The sequence below is a fragment of the Entelurus aequoreus genome, linkage group LG12, assembly GCF_033978785.1.
Source record: "Entelurus aequoreus isolate RoL-2023_Sb linkage group LG12, RoL_Eaeq_v1.1, whole genome shotgun sequence".
NCBI lineage: Eukaryota > Metazoa > Chordata > Actinopteri > Syngnathiformes > Syngnathidae > Entelurus > Entelurus aequoreus.
The window spans coordinates 70,425,786-70,446,490 of NC_084742.1; the positions used below are offsets into that span (position 1 = coordinate 70,425,786).

The 20,705-nt window shown below is 38.8% G+C and overlaps 1 protein-coding gene across 4 annotated transcripts in view; it reads left to right on the forward strand.

Moving 5' to 3' along the window:
• The first annotated feature begins 252 nt into the window (after positions 1-252).
• The window catches only part of atxn7l1 (ataxin 7-like 1), a 56,524-nt gene continuing 36,071 nt past the window's right edge, over positions 253-20,705 (forward strand). Inside the window, exons 1-2 of one of the 4 annotated variants that reach the window (XM_062066584.1) lie at positions 253-412; positions 12,225-12,329. In XM_062066584.1, the coding sequence (XP_061922568.1) occupies positions 316-412; positions 12,225-12,329 (202 nt within the window). In that variant the 5' untranslated portion in view covers positions 253-315. Of the gene's footprint in view, positions 413-651; positions 943-12,224; positions 12,330-20,705 lie in introns of those variants that run through there. The other 3 variants (XM_062066586.1, XM_062066585.1, XM_062066587.1) reach the window with 3 other exon arrangements.

A 20,705-nucleotide genomic window follows, 5' to 3' on the forward strand; every position in this document is an offset into this window, starting at 1 on the left:
AAATGGAAAAAAAATGTGCCTTGGCTCAGAAAAGGTTGAAAAACACTGATACATTTTTTTTGGTATTTATTACTTTTCGTGACATACACTTTTCGCAATGCAGCAATAAAACAAATCGTGAAATAATTCAATGTTTACGCTACTCACCGTTGAACTGCCGAGTCTGGCCGAGTGCGACCGAATACGGCCGAAGATGACGTCAAAGGCTGAGTTCTGAGCCTTGCTGCGTGAGAAACAGCGGGAGGGAGAGAGAGAGAGAGAGAGAGAGAGAGAGAGGGGAGGAAGGACGGTAAAAGCAAACAAGGAGGAAGAGCAATGGCGACACTGGCTCGCCAAATACCAAGTCCGGATAGCGTCCTTTGCCAGCCTTGGTCCTCGTTCGTCAGTGCGGCTGAATTGCGTCTTGTTGGCGGTAAGTTTCGGCGCTCCGTGCGGTGCTGTTGTTGTTTTTAAGTGGGCAAAGTGTCGGGAAGTGAGTGCCCCTAAAAGTGCCTGTGATTGACTCGCTATCTCCTGTCAGAACGCAGCAAAGTAACTGTCAACAAATGAGGAGGCGGTACCGTGGCCCTCCTACAGGCGATTTAAGCAACCCGACGCCATGACCCTACTTGACTGCCACACTGTAGCTATTTAAAACTATTTTTTATTTATTTCCAAGTTTGTTAGTTTTTTGTTTGTTTTTGGGGTTTTTTAAGCTCCGTTCAGGCGCGTCGGGCAGCCCCGTCTCGCGTCAGAAGCTTTATGCTAATGCTAACGTGGAAGCAGCATGCGCCCCCCCGCAAAGTTTCATTTTGGCGTTTGTGCGATGAGGTTTTACTTTCGTTAAACTTGATTGACGTTTTTTCCTCCGCGCTCGCAGACCGGGAGACTCGCCACGGAGAGCCGTGTGGGGAAGTAGTGAAGCTCGGCGAGGAAGTTGAGCTGTCACGTAGCTGCGTGATGGTGGGTTGTTGTTGTTGTTGTTATTATTGTTGTTGTTGTTGTTAGCAGCCAGCACTTAAAGAGAGTTAAAGTTGGCACTTTCAATCAATCATCAATCAAAGTTTATTTATATAGCCCTAAATCACAAGTGTCTCAAAGGGCTGCACAAGCCACAACCTCCTTTACCATGAATTGATTAACCTTGTGTGGCGACTTGTCCAAGGTGTACCCCGCCTTCCGCCCGATTGTAGCTGAGATAGGCTCCAGCGCCCCCGCGACCCGAAGGGAATAAGCGGTAGAAAATGGATAGATGGATGGGTGTTCGGGTCTGTGGGACCCATTTTCATTTTTTATTAAAAGAAAAATGATACAATTAATTAGAGATGTCCGACAATGGCTTTTTTGCCGATATTGTCCAACTCTTAATTACCGATTCCGATATCAACCAATACCGATATATACAGTCATGGTATTCAATCAATCAATCAATCAATGTTTATTTATATAGCCCTAAATCACAAGTGTCTCAAAGGGCTGTACAAGCCACAATGACATCCTCGGTACAGAGCCCACATACGGGAAAGGAAAACTCACCCCAGTGGGACGTCAATGTGATTGACCATGAGAAACCTTGGAGAGGACCGCATATGTGGGTAACCCCCCCCCCCCCCTCTAGGGGAGACCGAAAGCAATGGATGTCGAGTGGATCTGACATAATATTGTGAAAGTCCAACACATCAGCGAAAGTCCAGTCCATGGTGGGGCCAGCAGGAACCATCCCGAGCGGAGACGGGTCAGCAGCGTAGAGATGTCCCCATCCGATAAACAGGCTAGCGGTCCACCCCGGAGCAGAGTAGAAAAGAAAAGAAAAGAAACGGCAGATCAACTGGTCTAAAAAGGGAGTCTATTTAAAGGCTAGAGTATACAAATGTGTTTTAAGATGAGACTTAAATGCTTCTACTGAGGTAGCATCTCTAACTTTTACCGGGAGGGCATTCCATAGTACTGGAGCCCCAATAGAAAACGCTCTATAGCGTTGTAGACTTTTTTTGGGCTCTGGGAATCACTAATAAGCCGGAGTTCTTTGAACGCAGATTTCTTGCCGGGACATATGGTACAATACAATCGGCAAGATAGGCAGGAGCTAGACCGTGTAGTATTTTATACGTAAGTAGTAAAACCTTAAAGTCGCATCTTAGGTGCACAGGAAGCCAGTGCAAGTGAGCCAGTATAGGCGTAATATGATCAAACTTTCTTGTTTTTGTCAAAAGTCTAGCAGCCGCATTTTGTACCATCTGTAATCTTTTAATGCTAGACATAGGGAGGCCCGAAAATAAAAGGTTACAGTAATCGAGACGAGATGTAACGAACGCATGGATAATGATCTCAGCATCGTTTGTGGACAAAATGGAACGAATTTTAGCGATATTACGGAGATGAAAGAAGGCCATTTTAGTAACACTCTTAATGTGTGACTCAAACGAGAGAGTTGGGTCGAAGATAATACCTAGATTCTTTACCGAGTCGCCTTGTTTAATTGTTTAGTTGTCAAATGTTATGGTGGTATTGTTAAATAGATGTCGTTGTTGAGCAGGACCGATAATCAGCATTTCCGTTTTCTTAGCGTTGAGTTGCAAAAAGTTATCGGACATCCATTGTTTAATTTCATTAACACATTATTATGCTTAATTTTGTTGTGATGCCCCGCTGGATGCATTAAACCAGTGGTTCTCAACCTTTTTTCAGTGATGTACCCCCTGTGAATTTTTTTTTAATTCAAGTACTCCCTAATCAGAGCAAAGCATTTTTGGTTGAAAAAAAGAGATAAAGAAGTACAAACCCCGTTTCCATATGAGTTGGGAAATGGTGTTAGATGTAAATATAAACAGAATACAATGATTTGCAAATCATTTTCAACCCATATTCAGTTGAATATGCTACAAAGACAACATATTTGATGTTCAAACTGATAAACTTTTTTTTTTTAATGCAAATAATCATTAACTTTAGAATTTGATGCCAGCAACACGTGACAAAGAAGTTGGGAAAGGTGGCAATAAATACTGATAAAGTTGAGGAATGCTCATCAAACACTTATTTGGAACATCCCACAGGTGAACAGGCAAATTGGGAACAGGTGGGTGCCATGATTGGGTATAAAAGTAGATTCCATGAAATGCTCAGTCATTCACAAACAAGGATGGGGCGAGGGTCACCACTTTGTGAACAAATGCGTGAGCAAATATTTGAACAGTTTAAGAAAAACCTTTCTCAACCAGCTATTGCAAGGAATTTAGGGATTTCACCATCTACGCTCCGTAATATCATCAAAGGGTTCAGAGAATCTGGAGAAATCACTGCACGTAAACAGCTAGCCTCGTGACCTTCGATCCCTCAGGCTGTACTGCATCAACAAGCGACATCAGTGTGTAAAGGATATCACCACATGGGCTCAGGAACACTTCAGAAACCCACTGTCAGTAACTACAGTTGGTCGCAAGTTAAAACTCTCCTATGCAAGGCGAAAACCGTTTATCAAAGTATTTCGTATTACATTACTCAATATAAATAGCAGAGCGCTACTGGCACACAGAGACTACATTGACTATATTAGTTATTTGGTTATAGTGTTTCCATGGGCCATTAAAAAATAATAATAATTAAAAGTTGTTAAATGGATTTTGCGAAAATTCAGGCCTTCAATGGCATTAAAAAACATTAAATACGATTTTCAGAGGCATTAAGTAAATTCGTACAATTGCAATTGGCAACAAAAAAGACCACAAAACAAACCAGGGACCCAGTTTTTCCAACTGGTAGGGGAAAATAACTGCACTTAAATATTTATTGAAGTGCAATTTATGCTAACAGAGATTGAGAGTCCCAATTTTATTTTTGTCTTTGTGTACTTATTTATAGTAAAGGATGTTATTGACCTTTTAATTGCAATGGAAAAAAGACAAGAGTAATGAAACATGTGTTTATTGTGTTGTAAACGGTCATTGTTGCTATTAGATAATACGTTTACATTAGTGCTTAATTTGGCCACAGTTAATGTAACATTTTCAACTATTCAACATTATCAATGTTTATTTATTTTATTATCATTTTCAAATTATTACAATTTTGGTCTATACAGACAATCGTAAGCTTTTTGACTATAGCAACGATCTGCAGTAGGACACGGGCATTACAATTATTTTAGGTTGCATTAAAAATCATTAAATTGGATCTGCTGATACCTGGAGAGACCCTGGTTAGGTAAACATTTATAAAAGTGGTTCTTGCAATTTTTGGATATGAAGATATGAATTCAAACCATAACCAAGCAGGCATCACTATAGCTCTTGTCTCAATCTAGGTGTACTATCACGACCTGTCTCATCACGCCGTGACTTATTTGGAGTTTTCTGGTGTTGTCCTGTGCGTAGTGTTTTAGTTCTTGTCTTGCGCTCCTATTTTGTTGTTGATTGTCATGTACGGATGTACTTTGTGGACGCCGTCTGCTGCTCCACACGCTGTAAGTCTTTGCTGTCGTCCAGCATTCTGTTTTGGTTTACTTTGCAGCCAGTTCAGTTTTAGCTTCGTTTAGCATAGCCATCCCTAAGCTTCAATGCCTTTTTTTTTTAAGCGGCACTCGCCTTTTGTTTATTTTTACTTTAAGCATTAGATACCTTTTTACCTGCACGCTGCCTCCCGCTGTCGTCTGCATATTGTGATCACGACAAACCATGTTCCCGACATCAACAAAGCAATTAGCTAGCTGCTGCCACCTACTGATATGGAAGGGCATTACACGGTTACTCTGCCGAGCGCTAGACACTCAACAGCGGCACATTTGCGGATTATAATTACTGGTTTGCAAAAAATAATTTTAACATGATTAGGTGAAATTACATAACCTCCCACGGCACACTAGTGGTTGAAAAACACTGGCATAAATTATCAAGCTGACTGACACATAAAAACAAATATGTACATTTCTGTTTGTTTGTTTTTTAACCTTATGTGCACATGCAAACTGCTTCATGCCACAAACAAAACGTTACGTGCTAAGTTGACTTTTCCACATTGTTTTACTCTTATAGAATGGAATAGAGAATAGAAAGTACTCTATTGATCGCTGGGGGAAATTCAGCACCACAGTTCGCTCACAATAGACAAGAATAATAATAAATAATATAAGATATATAATACATATTATCCTACATACACTTATCCTTACGGGTAAGAGTTATAGCAACACCTGTTGCTTCGGCACGGCACCTTGCAAATGCATTTTCACGTGAACTAAACTACGCCTGCTTTTGCGATTATTTCAAGTCGAAGTCGTTTTGGGTTTTTTTCCCCCCCAAAAGCTATCCGCCTGTCAAAACCTCCAGGGAGCAGACCCGAGGAGTTCCTTCGCACCTTTCGTGGGTATAAATACTCCAGAGAGGCAGCACGTTACTGTGTTTGATCATCGCTTTGCTACGCACACAGTCGGGAAAAGTCTTCACATTCACTGGACAAATACCAACCCCCCCTGCCCTCAAACACACACATACACACATTCTGTCAGAGCCAAAAATGGAGCTCCACTACCACTAACTGGCATCTTGACATTTTAATACCCAGCAAGGAACCACAGGGAAACACACCTTGCACCTGTGTGTATTTATAAAATAGCTCCGATGAGTGATTATTTAAGTGCCTGAGTGATTGAAGCTCCTTTTTCTGCAAAGTTATAGTGAACCTTTTTTTTTTGTGCTTGTCCTTGCAGATAATTCTTGGCTATACAGTACAAGGCGCTAATGACATATTTATTTATTTTTGATTTTTTTCATCAGTGAAGCTCTTCTCATTTTGACCAGAATCAGGATGCATCATTGAATGACTCATCTAGGGAATGTTAGATAAAAACACAATTTGGACACAAGTCTTTGTACAGACATTCTAATTCATACAATCAATCAAAAACTAGAAGCTCTAATTCACAGGTGTCAAACTCAAGGTCATTTTATTTGGCCCTCGAAAGCCTGGAAATAAAATGTATCAATAAAGTACTGTAACTTTTTTTTACTAAATGTATTCTTTCTTTCTATTTTGGGAGCAAAAAAACATATGTACGCCATGTAATCGCAAACTATGTTAACTTAGGATAGGACTTTATTGTCATTGCACAAGTACAACAAAACTTAAATATTGTCTAATTATGCAAAAATATATTATCAAACATTCAAACCATTTTTTTAATAGAAATAAATACTAATAATAATGATGTCAAAGCAAGTTATCCATCAAATTGTGCAATGTAAAAGTAGCAATAGATTTCATGGTAAAATTGTGAAATTTACGGTGGTTTTTACAGCATTTTTCTCTAAATGAAAAAAACAGTACTTCACTTTTTGTAAATGCCGTTTTTGGCATTTACAGTAATACACCGAAAAATCGACATTTGTTGATTTGCTGTAAAAAACAAACAAACAAACTGGCAGCTCAGGTGCCAAAATTGTACTGTAAAATTGCAGGTTTTTTTATTTACAGTAAAAAAACAAGTGTAAATTTTACAGTAAAATTCTGGCAACTCAGCTGCCTTTTTTTTATTTTTTTTTTTACCATAAAAACAGCAGCACTGTTTTTCCATTTACACTAATATGCACTACATTTTGAGGTGAAATTATTGCAACTTACCATATTTTTTTTTACATTTGAGTTTTTAAAAAATCTAATAAAATGCATTAAAAATGTTGTGTAATACCTCTATGCTCAGCGAGGGCGTATGACGTTGTATGTGACGTATGTAAGAAGGTGCGCTTGTTTTACGTCTCCGTGAGAAGGAGAGACAGGAAAGAGTGAAAAAAGCCTGTAGTGAAATGCCCACAGCTAAAAGCAACTGCGTGAGAACGTATACCCGGATATCACGATATAGTCATTTTCTATATCGCACAGAGACAAACCCGCGATATATGAAGTATATCGATATATCGCCCAGCCCTAACTTGAAGCTGCAAATTGTGGAATTTGAAGCCATGTTATTTTGACATGAATGGAGTGCTTACCCAAATAAACCGGAAACAACGTCCCCGGCTAGCTGGACCAAACGAACACCAAACGGTCCATCGAGTGAGTCACACTTTAATCCCGATCATGATACACGCATCACCTCCTACGTGTTATTGCAACTACAGTTATAGTTTACAGATACTGTAATATGATTGTTCATGTTTTTCAGTCAGTACAGATTGGTGTCTTATCGCAATGTGTGCGCATGATAAACTCAAACGCGTTTCGTGCTGACGTAGAAGCTCGCTTATCTCTGGCTGTAGTTAGCTTTTACGGCTAATACCGTAGCACGCCGATGTGTTATAACGCTAGAAAAAGAGCTCCTCGGGGTTCGCTCTTACAATAACAATGTCGCTACAGCTCGGTTATTATACAGGTTGCAGAACGTAAATTAAGTATTGTTGACGTTTTTTTAAATGCTTTTTGAGTGATTTAGAGCAGTGTTTTTCAACCACTGAGATACAGTCTGGTGTGCCTTGGGAGATTATGTAATTTCACCTATTTGTGTTAAAAATATTTTATGCAAACCAGTAATTATAATCTGCAAATAAAGTGCCGTTGTTGAGTGTCTGTGCTGTCTAGAGCTCGGCAGAGTAACCGCGTACTACTCTTCCATATCAGTAGGTGGCAGCAGGTAGCTAATTGCTTTGTAAACGTTGTATCTAATGCTTAAACCAAAAATAAACAAAAAGGTGAGTGCCCCTAAGAAAAGGCATTGAAGCTTAGGATGGCTACGGAAAACAAAACTAAAACTGAACTGGCTGCAAAGTAAACAAAAACAGAATGCTGGACGACAGCAAAGACTTACAGGGTGAGGAGCAGAGACGGCGTCCACAAAGTACATCTGTACATGACATGACAATCGACAATGTCCCCACAAAGAAGGATAGCGTCCGCACAACTGAAATAGTCTTGATTGGTAAAACAAAGCAGGTGCGGGGAATAGTGCTCGAAGGAAGACATGAAACTGCTACAGGAAAATACCAACAAAACAGGAAAAGCCACTAAAATAGGAGCGCAACACACTACACACAGGAAAACACCAAAACACTCCAAATAAGTCACGGTGTGATGTGACAGGTCGTGACAGTACTTTGAGACAAGAGCTATAGTGATGTTTATGGTTTAAAGTCATATCCTACAATTGCCAGAACGACTTTTTACTGTCAACATCGACTACTGAGTTTAATTTTTTAATGTTTTCTGCTGGTGGTGTGCCTCCGCATTTTTTCAATGAAAAAAAATGTGCCTCGGCTCCAAAAAGGTTGAAAAACACTGATTTAGAGGTAGCATTGATTGCTCCCGTCAGCTGCATTGCTAGCCACCAAGAACGAGACGATTTTCACATGTTAGAAAGTGAAAAAAAACAAAAAAACATTTGTCTTTTCGTTTCTTATAAGCATTGTGAATGATGGGCGGAATTCCCGCAAAAAAGTACAATTCCCTTTTAAAGATTTAATCATAGTCTAGCACAGTGGTTCTTAACCTGGGTTCAATAGAACCCTAGGGGTTCGGTGAGTCGGCCTCAGGGGTTCGGCGAAGGTCAAAACACACCCGATTCATCGTGTAAATACAAACTTCACTGTGTTGGTTTTGTTGTTTGAACAAGGTGATGTTCATGCACGGTTCATTTTGTGCACCAGTAAATAAAAACATGGTAACACTTTAGTATGGGGAACCTTTTCACCATTAATTAGTTGCTTATTAACATGCAAATTAGTAACATATTGGCTCTTAATTAGTCATTATTAAGTACTTATTAATGCCTTATTTGGCATGGCCTTATTATAAGCCAAACCCTCTAACCCTGACCCTAACCCTAACCCTAACCAAATAACTCTAAATTAAGTCTTTATTACTTAGAATATGTTACCCTAGTGTCCAAATAACTCTAAATTAAGTCTTCGTTATTTAGAATAAGTTCCCCATACTAAAGTGTTACCAAAAACATATAACGTTGTCTTGAATTTGAAAAAAAACATTTTATTTTTCACTAAAGGGTTCGGTGAATGCGTATATGAAACTGGTGGGGTTCAGGACCTCCAACAAGGTTAAGAACCACTGGTCTAACATGATTATTATTCCAGTTTCATTAATGTACACAAGGTTTACGGGAAGCTCTTTGCTGTTTCGTTTCTTCAGTATGAACAAAATAAGAATCCCTTGCCTTGTACACATGTTGCTTTCCTTTTTCATGTCAGTTTAAACTGTAAACAGGAAGTGGATGTAACTCCAAAATGTGACTGGTGAAGTGAGTGATAGTGTTGGTAACATTCACTTTTTTTCTCGCTCATTTTCTGGCCCGTCAGCTATTTGGCAGCGTGCATCAGTTGGCTGCAAACGCAATCCCAGGCTGCAGAATTAGGCTGTAGTTTTGCATTTTCCTTGGCAGCTTAGGAGGAAAGTGCATTCTCTCATTCTTCTTCACACTGTTCTCATTTAGCTTACTTTGTAGAGCTGCCTGTTAGCATCTGGCGGCCGAGCAGGGAGGCCGTCAACGCTGTCGCTTCATCGTTAATTTTTTTATGTAGAACTAAAGCTTGAAAGACGGGGTTTCACCGAGAGTTTAAAAGGAAACTGCGCTTTTTGGGGGATTTTTGTCTATCATTCACGATTCTTGTGAAAAATAAGCACACAGTGGTCTTTTTTATTTATTTATTGTAACTCGTAAACAGTGTTGGGTTAGTTACTGAAAACCAGTAACTAGATACAGTTACTAGTTACTTTATTTCAAAAGTAACTCAGTTACTAACTCAGTTACTTACACCAAAAAGTAATGCGTTACTGTGAAAAGTAACTATATAGTTACTTATATATAATATATTTTTTTTTAGGCCCCCTTTAATGCCCTTTTAGCCTTAATTTCAGTATTGTTATTGCAGTGGAGAATAATACAATCTGTTGATCAACTTCACATGCATTTGCACCACTGAACTCTGCTAACCAATGTGGTCTACATACAACACACAAAGATATGTTTCAAAGAGCCAATTTGTTTCAGGCCAGAACAAATTGACAAACTAGTTTAAATAGCTGCAACATAACATACATAAGTAACAAACATGATAATAACAACATAGCTGTAAACAAAGGAAGGCACACACTACATACACAAAGCCTAACCAGGCATTTTTTTCTGAAATAAAATCATGTCTGAAGCCCAGAACACTCTACACATTTCCCCAGTTTTAGTTTAGAGATAAGGAAAGATTGGCCTGGCCCACTAGGATCCCTCTTTATGTTTGTGAACTTTATAGTCTATACATTTAGAGTGATGTGATAATCAAACACTCTAGAAGTCTAGAATGAAAGAGTATACAGGTATAAGAGAATTGACAGAGTACCTTCAGTGCGCAGTGCCTCGTTAAAATCCAGCCGCTGTTGCTTAGGAGGTGAAGTGTGTCTCTCTTTACTAGCTCCGTCGAAGCATGTTGCTTTTGTAGCTGTTTCAGCAGATTTGAATTGCTAGGATAGGATCTTTGATCCAAGACAACTTACATTTAACTAAAATGTTCTTTTCTTTGTGGTCGACAAAAGAAATGTAGTGAGAATATCTCCATGTTAAGCAACTCGACTTTGGCTCTGCCATGTCTTGTTAGTAAACACAGACAAGTCAACTAACGAAGGAGTCAATGGGAGTCACTCTAATCCGCTATAAAGCGCTCTAAAAACAATCAAACACCTCCATGAATGTTTTATATACCGTATTTTCTGGACCAAAGGGCACACCGGATTATAAGGCGCACTGCCGATGAGCGGGTCTAGTCAGGTCTATTTTCATACAAAAGGCACATTAAAGTGGTCATATTAAAGTTAAATTATTTAGTATGCACTAATTAAAGGGGCAAAGCTTTAAGAGACATTTTAGCTTTTACATTTTATAAGATATATTTTTTGTAAGAACCACAATTAATAAATATATTTCAGTGAATAACTTATTGTTCAAATCTGTATATAAATATGTACATAAAGTGTTATAATTATATTGTAAAATGGATGGATGGATGGATGGACGTTTAAAACAAAACTGTTATTATTAATTAGTAAGTATACATTTTTTGAGCATTTTTAGAGAAAATCATATCATTGTAGTAAATTATGCAAATCACTCGACGATGTCATGGTGACCACGCCCATAACCACGCCCCCACCGCCACAGGTATCTTGGCAGTTTATGGGAAAGACTGGTGACTGTCATCATATTGCAGTCTACACGTATCTCTTATGTGGGACTGCCATCATATTGCAGTCTACATGTATCTCTTGTGTGACTGCCATCGTATTGCAGTCTACACGTATCTATTATGTGTGACTGCCATCATATTGCGGTCTACACGTATCTCTTATGTGTGACTGCCATCACATTGCAGTTTACACATACTGTATATCTTGTGTGACTGCCATCATATTGCAGTCTACATGTATCTCTTATGTTTGACTGCCATCATATTGCAGTTTACACGTATCTCTTATGTTTGACTGCCATCATATTGCAGTCTACATGTATCTCTTATGTTTGACTGCCATCATATTACAGTTTACTCGTATCTCTTATGTGTGACTGCCATTTACAGGTCACACTTACTGTATCATTTCACCATGTACCAAATAGAATACATTCGAGGTCGGTAAGCACAACCGAAATTATTTCGTACATTAGGCGCACCGGGTTATAAGGCGGGCTGTCGAGTTTTGAAAAAATGAAAGGATTTTAAGTGCGCCTTATAGTCCGCAAACTACGGTACGTCCTGAAAGTATGTAATGTAATGTAGTAAGAGGCGCATTCAGAATAACATGTAATATTTACATATTTTGCTCACTTTAAGCATGCGGCGTATTCATTTCACAGACGTATCACAACGTTCGCATTTTCCTTTCAATGCAGACATAATTCCAAAAAAAAGTGCAGTTCCCCTTTAAGTAGATCCGATGGTGCAAACTTTTCAGACGCTCTCCTCCTCAGGATGTCACCATGACATGCTCCTGCACACAAACACCCACACACGTTGCAATTATTCCCCCACAGCTTCACTGTGTGCAGTAGCCGAAAAGCCAGATTTCCCAAGGTTTCCTGACTAAACTTTTTCTTGTCCTTTTTAATTATTGTTCCTAAACCTTTCTGACCAAACCCAGGAACACGCGAGATGTGACCAGATGGCGGCCGTCACGTCATTTCAGCCTGCGCCTATGTTTACTGGGAAATAATGTCAGTTTCATCAAGTTGTCATTAAGCCTCGATTGTCTGATTCCTCTTCCAGAGATGCTCCACCGCCGTCTGTTTCCCTCGCCGCAGGACTTTCATCTCGTCGTCTGCCATGTCTGCAAACAGGTGGTCACTACTCAGAGCATCCTCGCGCACTACGGTAAGCGTGACACCACAGGTGTTATACAGCAGGTCAAGTCACTCGCCCTGTACACGAATCGAACGCAGTCCTGAGAAGATTCAGTACAAGAATGCAATGAAACGATAATAAAGAAGAGAGAATGCAATGAAACCGTCACAAAAATGAGAGGATAAAGCTCCTCACTTTAATCCCCGTTGTTGTTTTGCACACTGGACAGTTTGTTGCCAGGAGAGACCCTTCTTAGTTATCCTTGATGATGGTTGGGTGGCCGGGGGCGTGGTTAAGGGGGGAGGAGTATATTTATAGCTATAATTCACTGAAATTCAAGTATTTCTTATATATATATATATATATATATATATATATATATATATATATATATATATATATATATATTAGGGCTGCAACTAACGATTAATTTGATAATCGATTAATCTGTCGATTATTACTTCGATTAATCGATAAATAATCGGATAAAAGAAACAAACTACATTTCTATCCTTTCCAGCATTTTATTTAAAAAAAAAAGCATACTGGCACCATACTTATTTTGATTAATGTTTCTCAGCTGTTTGTAAATGTTGCAGTTTATAAATAAAGATTTATTTAAAAAAAAAAAAAAAAAAAAAGTTTTTTTTTTTTTTTTTTTAAAAGCCTCTGCGCATGCGCATAACATAGATCCAACGAATCGATGACTAAATTAATCGGCAACTATTTTTATAATCGATTTTAATCGATTTAATCGATTAGTTGTTGTAGCCCTAATATATATATATATATATATATATATATATATATATATATATATATATATATATATATATATATATATAAATAAAAAATACTTGATTTTCAGTGAATTATAGCTATACATATATATATATATATACATATATATAAATAAAAAATACTTGATTTTCAGTGAATTATAGCTATATATATATATATATATATATATATATATATATATATATATATATATATATATATATATATATATATATATATATATATATATATATATATATATATATATATATATATATATATAAAATAAATACTTGAATTTCAGTGTTCATTTATTTACACATATACACACACATAAAAGTCTGGGGCCGTACTTATCAAGCTTCTTAGAATGACTCCTAAGAAGTCTGCTAAGAGTTGACTTAAGAGTAAATAAATTCTTCGCTGAAAGCTGCACTTAAAAGTTAGTTATCAAGCGTCTTACTCACACTTTCAGCGAAGTGTAGGACTGAATCTTAAGTGTCACACTCAGAGCTGAATTACGACATTACTATGTCCCGTAAACGCAATTTTAGGTGACGTCATTTCTGTGTCCATAGAAATGACCAATCACGGAAGGGAATCCCTTGTCTAAGAATAAAGAAATATCTTGGAAATATTTAAGTGGACAATGGGAGTGTATATTTTGACAATAAACTACAAAATAATACAAAACAAACTAGTCCCCGCCGGCACTCACGCTACCGCTCCCTCTCTTCTATCGCCCACACACTCACTGACGTCACTCACCTCACGGCCACACACATACGCTACTGTCATAACATTTTCTTTCCAATTCATTAATTAGGCAACTAATTTGAAACTGGTGTGGGTGGCTCTATATATACTAGCCCACTGCAGACACATGCAGAAATCAACAAGGAATCGAAAAGTATTAAATCTGTGACAAAAATAATATCCGCTCTGTCTAAACGATACCGTTTGATCTGCTGCTCGTCATAAAAAAAAAAAAAAATATTGTTCCGTTCCCTGAACGTTCGCGCACGTCTCTCTCGCCTCAGTGCCACCCCCTGCTGGCAACTCCTAACCACTTAAGACACCTCTGAAGGTCTCTTAAATATCGTGGAGAGTAGGAGTGATTCTTAGACTTAAGAACGTTGATAAAAAGCTTTTATTCTTAAGTTTGAGAGTAGGACTAAATTTCGCAAATTCTCAGGACTTAAGTGTAAAATGGCACTCTAAGAAGCTTGATAAGTACGGCCCCTGATCTACAAAATGTGCAGGCAGCATACCCCTTCCCCTTCCAGCTGTCCTGGATGAACTGAAATTATTTTTTCCAATCATTTTGGAACTTGCAAGCGTACTTCCTCTTACTCGTCGTCGCCATGTCTCTTTTTCGTTGTTCTGCTTCGTCTCTGTTATGCTAGGTTCACACCAACGTCGCTTTGACGGCGCTTTAAAGCGGCATGCAAAGCGGCGTTAAAGCGTAACAAAGCCTGATTAAAGCGTGAGGGTCGTAATGGATCGTGGGGAAGCTTGTAGTGAAGCGGGACATGCGGCAAGTTCGACAAAATTTTTTAAACGGTTTAAAAAAATTTGGCGCTCTGTCAAGAATGGAATAAAGCGCCGAGAGCGTATCAAAGCGTGACAAAGCTTGACTCAAAGCGTAGGAAAGCTTAACAGATCTTGGTTCAAAGCGCAATAGGAAGTGACTGTGATATTGACTAGTGACATTGAAACTTGATGTAAAACCAACACAGGATTACAAATCCATTCTCTTTTGCATCATTGCCTTTTTTATACGATGATCATTGTTTCTGTACTTCTGCTGTTTGATGTTGCACTTTGACATTACTGTCTATCATTTTTCTGTATGAAAATGTTAATAATAAAGAGAATATGTTACGTTTAAAAGAAATGCCTGTTATTGTCAACTAGCATAAGAAATGAAAGATAGATATTTATTAAGATGACAAAGAAGTAAAAGAAATGAAGATATAAAACATAATATAACGGAAAAAAAAGAGAAATTTAAAAAATAAATTAATATAAAAAATGTGTGGAAAACAGTATACTGAGTTTTTCACATTTTTTTCTTGTTTTTGTTGTAACAATGCACAACAGAGCTTGATAATCGTGTCAGAGCCCGATTTAAAGCGTCAGGATCGCATCAAAGCGTAATAAAGTTCAATAAAGCGTAATAAAACGTATCAAAGCGTGATTTAAAGCGTATCAAAGCGGCATCAAATCGTGAGGAACGGTAACAAAGCGGCAACTAATTCGTATCAGAGCGTATCAAAGCATAACATTACTTCGGAGATCGGGATATTCGTGGAAAAATTGACAAAAATGACGGCGCTTTGCTCGCCGCTTTAAAGCGCTGCAAGCGCCGTTGGTGTGAACCAGGCATTATGTGTTTGGACATTACTACTTGCCGTTGTTTTGAAGCAATGCATGATGGGATTCCGGATGTTGTGTGTCAGTGTATTAACGTGCCGGCTGGAATAAACAGCGGGGGGTGTATATTGTAGCGTCCCGGAAGAGTTAGTGCTGCAAGGGGTTCTGGGTATTTGTTCTGTTGTGTTTATGTTGAGTTACGGTGCGGATGTTCTCCCGAAATGTGTTTGTCATTCTTGTTTGGTGTGGGTTCACAGTGTGGCGCATATTTGTAACAGTGTTAAAGTTGTTTATACGGCAACCCTCAGTGTGACCTGTATGGCTGTTGACCAAGTATGCTTGCATTCACTTGTGTTTGTGTCAAAAGCCGTAGATATTATGTGACTGGGCTGGCACGCAAAGGCAGTGCCTTTAAGGTTTATTGGCGCTCTGTACTTCTCCCTACGTCCGTATACACAGCGGCGTTTTAATAGGTCATACATTTTACTTTTTGAAACCGATACCGATCATTTTGAAACCGATCATTTCCGATATTACATTTGAAAGCATTTATCGGCCGATAATATCGGACATCCCCACAACACATATCATTTATACACACATACACCTCGGCCCCCACAGACACATTTTTTCTAGCCAGCGCTCGTCAATCCGTGAGTTTATCAAAAGTGTTGTTATCAATAACGGTTTATCGATCATTTTAAAACGATAACACTAACCATCGGGAGTTTTACGGTGGTTATAGTCACTACCGTTTATTGTTACGTCCTTACTTATCTGTCTGCCTTCTGCCACTTCCGACACGTCCTCTAACCTCAACGTCTGAGGTATGCACACACACACACACACACACACACACACACACACACACACACACACACACACACACACACACACACACACACACACACACACACACACACACACACACACACACACACACACACACACACATTCTCACACACACACTGCTTTCCTCCATAATTGCAAGCGCACACATTCTCACTTTCGGTTTCTCAGCGGAAAGAGATCAGTGGTATTGTGAGGGCATACACACACATATACACGCACACACATTTGCAGGCTCCAGGCAGCCACTGTTGTTTGTCCCTGCTCTTGCACACAAGGCCCCCCCCCCCCCTTCCCCCCACCCACCACGACCCCTCCACACTTGTTTGCAGCGGTTTTGCTTGCTGACACGCACGGAATGGCGGGTGGGGAACAACAGGTCAACAACAGACTCATTAGACTTGCACAGACTTTTAATCATGGCACATGCTAATGTTTGCATTTGATTCGAGCCAACTGGTGTCACGCTCCTCTTGACCTCCGGTAAAATGATCTCGCCACGCATTTCCTGCCATTGTCGCACATTCCCATCATGCCACACTTATCGCGTCCCCAAGTATGACCTCTCGCCCGCTTGTGTCTCTATTCATTGCCACGGCCTTGCGTTGTTGTGCGCTGTACTAACCGTCCTGGGATTTGATTTCATGCTTGACCTGAGCATTAAGTCAGCGGTGAGGCCGTATACACAGAGAGCTGCACACTTGCGCCTTGTTATACATGCCCGGTTTGCTGCATGCGGGAGAGTGGTGCTCAACTATTCGCTTTTGAAGTTCAGCTCGTTGAGGAAAAACCTTCCCCCCCTAAATTAAGATTAAAGATTAAAGTACCAATGATTGTGGACCCAATGCCGCCCCTCTAACATGCCCCTATTAGCTAGATGAGGCTGCAGCATATACACGCCCACCACTCAGAACATCTTTGTCCAAAAAAAATAAAAAAGCTTCGCTACACATGCTAAATCAGGGGTGTCAAACTCCTTTTCATTGAGTGCCACATTGCAGTTATGGCTGCCCTCAGGGGGCCGCTTCCGACAGCAAATAAACGTACAATCGCCTCATGATATTTATAGGGCCGTCAAAAATAATAAGTTAATGCATGTGATTAATCTTCGCATACATCATGTATACATGCAAATTCCACCATCCATCCATCTCTCCTGCTTATCCGAGGTTGGGTCGCGGGGCCAGCAGCCTAAGCAGAGAAGCCCAGACTTCCCTCTCCCCGGCCACTTCGTCCATGCATTATTTTAACCGTAAATGCAGCTCTACTTCAACCAAGGATGGTAACCTGAAAAGCGGCACGGGTCGTTATTTGGTCAATGTGCAAATTGCACTTCAAAATGAAATCAGATGGGACTTTCGATAAAAACGTTAGCAGGTTTTGAGCAAATGAGTGACCGAAATCAAGTAAAACATAAAAAAAAATGTTCCTGTATGACATTCTGAGAATAACTTTTTATTTGTGTCCGAATATTAGGCTTCGTTTTTAGGTTAATTGAAATTATACAAGCTAGTAATAACCTGTGATTATTCCAAATTCAAAGTTGTGATTAATCATGATTAGAGATGTCCGATAATATCGGACTGCCGATATTATCGGCCGATAAATGCTTTAAAATGTAATGTCGGAAATTATCGGTTTCGGTTTCAAAAAGTAAAATGTATGACTTTTTTAAATGCCGCAGTGTACACGGACGTAGGGAGAAGTACAGAGCGCCAATAAATGCATACCTGGTCAACAGCCATACTGGTCACACTGAGGGTGGCCGTATAAACAACTTTAACACTGTTACAAATATGCGCCGCACTGTGAACCCACACCAAACAAGAATGACAAACACATTTCGGGAGAACATCCGCACCGTAACACAACATAAACACAACAGAACAAATACCCGGAACCCCTTGCAGCACTAACTCTTCCGGCACGCTACAATATACACCCCCCGCTACCCCCTACTCCCCCCCACCTCAACCTCCTCATGCTCTCTCAGGGAGAGCATGTCCCAAATTCCAAGCTGCTGTTTTGTGGCATGTTAAAAAAAAACAATGCACTTTGTGACTTCAATAATAAAAATATGGCAGTGTCATGTTGGCATTTTTTTCCATAACTTGAGTTGATTTATTTTGGAAAACCTTGTTACATTGTTTAATGCATCCAGCGGGGCATCACAACAAAATTAGGCATTTGATTGATTGATTGAGACTAGATATGTCCGATAATATCGGTCTGCCGATATTATCGGCCGATAAAAGCGTTAAAATGTAATATCGGAAACTATCGGTATCGTTTTTTTTATTATCAGTATCGTTTTTTTTTTTTTTTTTGGTTTTTTAAATTTTTTTTTATTAAATCCACATAAAAAACACAAGATACACTTACAATTAGTGCACCAACCCAAAAAACCTCCCTCCCCCATTTGCACTCATTCACACTCATTCACACAAAAGGGTTGTTTCTTTCGGTTTCTGTCAACATTATATATCAATATATATCAATACAGTCTGCAAGGGATACAGTCCGTAAGCACACATGATTGTGCGTGCTGCTGCTCCACTAATAGTACTAACCTTTAACAGTTAATTTTACAAATTTTCATTAATTACTAGTTTCTATGTAACTTTTTATATTGTTTTACTTTCTTTTTTATTCAAGTTTTAAATTTATTTATCTTATTTTATTTGATTCATTTTTTTAAAAAGTACCTTATCTTCACCATACATGGTTGTCCAAATTAGGCATAATAATGTGTTAATTCCACGACTGTATATATCGGTTGATATCGGTATCGGTTGATATCAGTATCGGTTGATATCGGTATCTGTAATTAAAGAGTTGGACAATATCGGCATATCGGATATCTGCAAAAAGCCATTATTGGACATCCCTAATTGAGACTTTTATTAGTAGATTGCACAGTGAAGTACATATTCCGTACAATTGACCACTAAATGGTAACACCCGAAAAAGTTTTTCAACTTGTTTAAGTCGGGGTCCACTTAAATTGATTCATGATACAGATATATACTATCAGATATATACTATCATCATAATACAGTCATCACACATAATAATGTGTAAATTCCACGACTCTATATATCGGTATCGGTTGATATCGGAATCGGTAATTAAGAGTTGGACAATATCGGATATCGGCAAAAAAGCCAAATTCAAAGTTATGGTTAATCATGATTGATCCCAATTCAACATTGTAATTAATCTTGGTAAATCACAATTCAAAATTGTGATTCAATTTTATTTGAAATTTTATGATTAAACTTTTAATGGCGCTAATTATTACACAATTATCTATGCATTTATCATATTTTTAATACAAGCTGATGGATACATTGCTTTAAATTCGTAAACCAGGTGGACAAGCAAATACGGTATTTTATTTTGGGGAAAAAATGGGAATATATGTTAATATGTCTGTTGAATGATCAGATACAATTAAAGTCCAAATATATGCAATTTTAATGTCCAAAAATAAATACATTTAGTGAGAAAAATCAAGTGCTTGACTGACTCACATTTTTCTAGGCTTTCGTGGGCCACATCGGCCACGTGGTGGGCCAGATCTGGCCCTTGGGCCTTGAGTTTGACACATGTGTGTTAGTCAGTCAACTACAGACAAGTTAGCTGTAACTTTGATCTTATTTTTGACTAACCCCACATGATGCTCTGTGGTAAAATGTGGCCGGAACCTTAGCTCACTTATTATCAATCAATCATCCATCCATCCATCCATTTTCTTCCGCTTATCCGAGGTCGGGTCGCGGGGGCAGCAGACTAAGCAGAGAAGCCCAGACTTCCCTCTCCCCACACTGCAAAAAGTCAGTGTTCAAAAAGAAGAAAAAAAAATACAAAAATGAGGGGTATTTTACTTGAACTAAGCAAAATTATCTGCCAATAGAACAAGAAAAGTTGGCTTGTCAAGACTTTCCAAAACAAGTCAAATTAGCTAACCTCAATGAACCCAAAAATACCTTAAAATAAGTATATTCTCACTAACAAGTGCACTTTTCTTGGTAGAAAAAAAAAGAGACCTTTTTTCTCAATATGTTGAAAAATATTCTTAAATGAAGTAAATGCTAGTGTCATTATCTTGACATAATGATATGCGCTCGGCATTACATTTCTTGAAACCAGCAAGCTTATACTAAAAACTAATTTACTGTTCTTAACGGAAAGGCAACAAGGCAACGTCTTGTTACTCTCGGGGTCTCCTTGTCACGATCGGGTCGCAGCTTGCTGCGCGGTTGTTCTCCCAAGATGCAAAACTGACGGCTCCGGACCAAGGCGTGAGGTAGGAAATGATTTATTTATCATAAATCATGAATGGATATAAACAGACAAAAACAAAACAAAAGGGATGTGTGCCGATCGCACGGGAAGCTA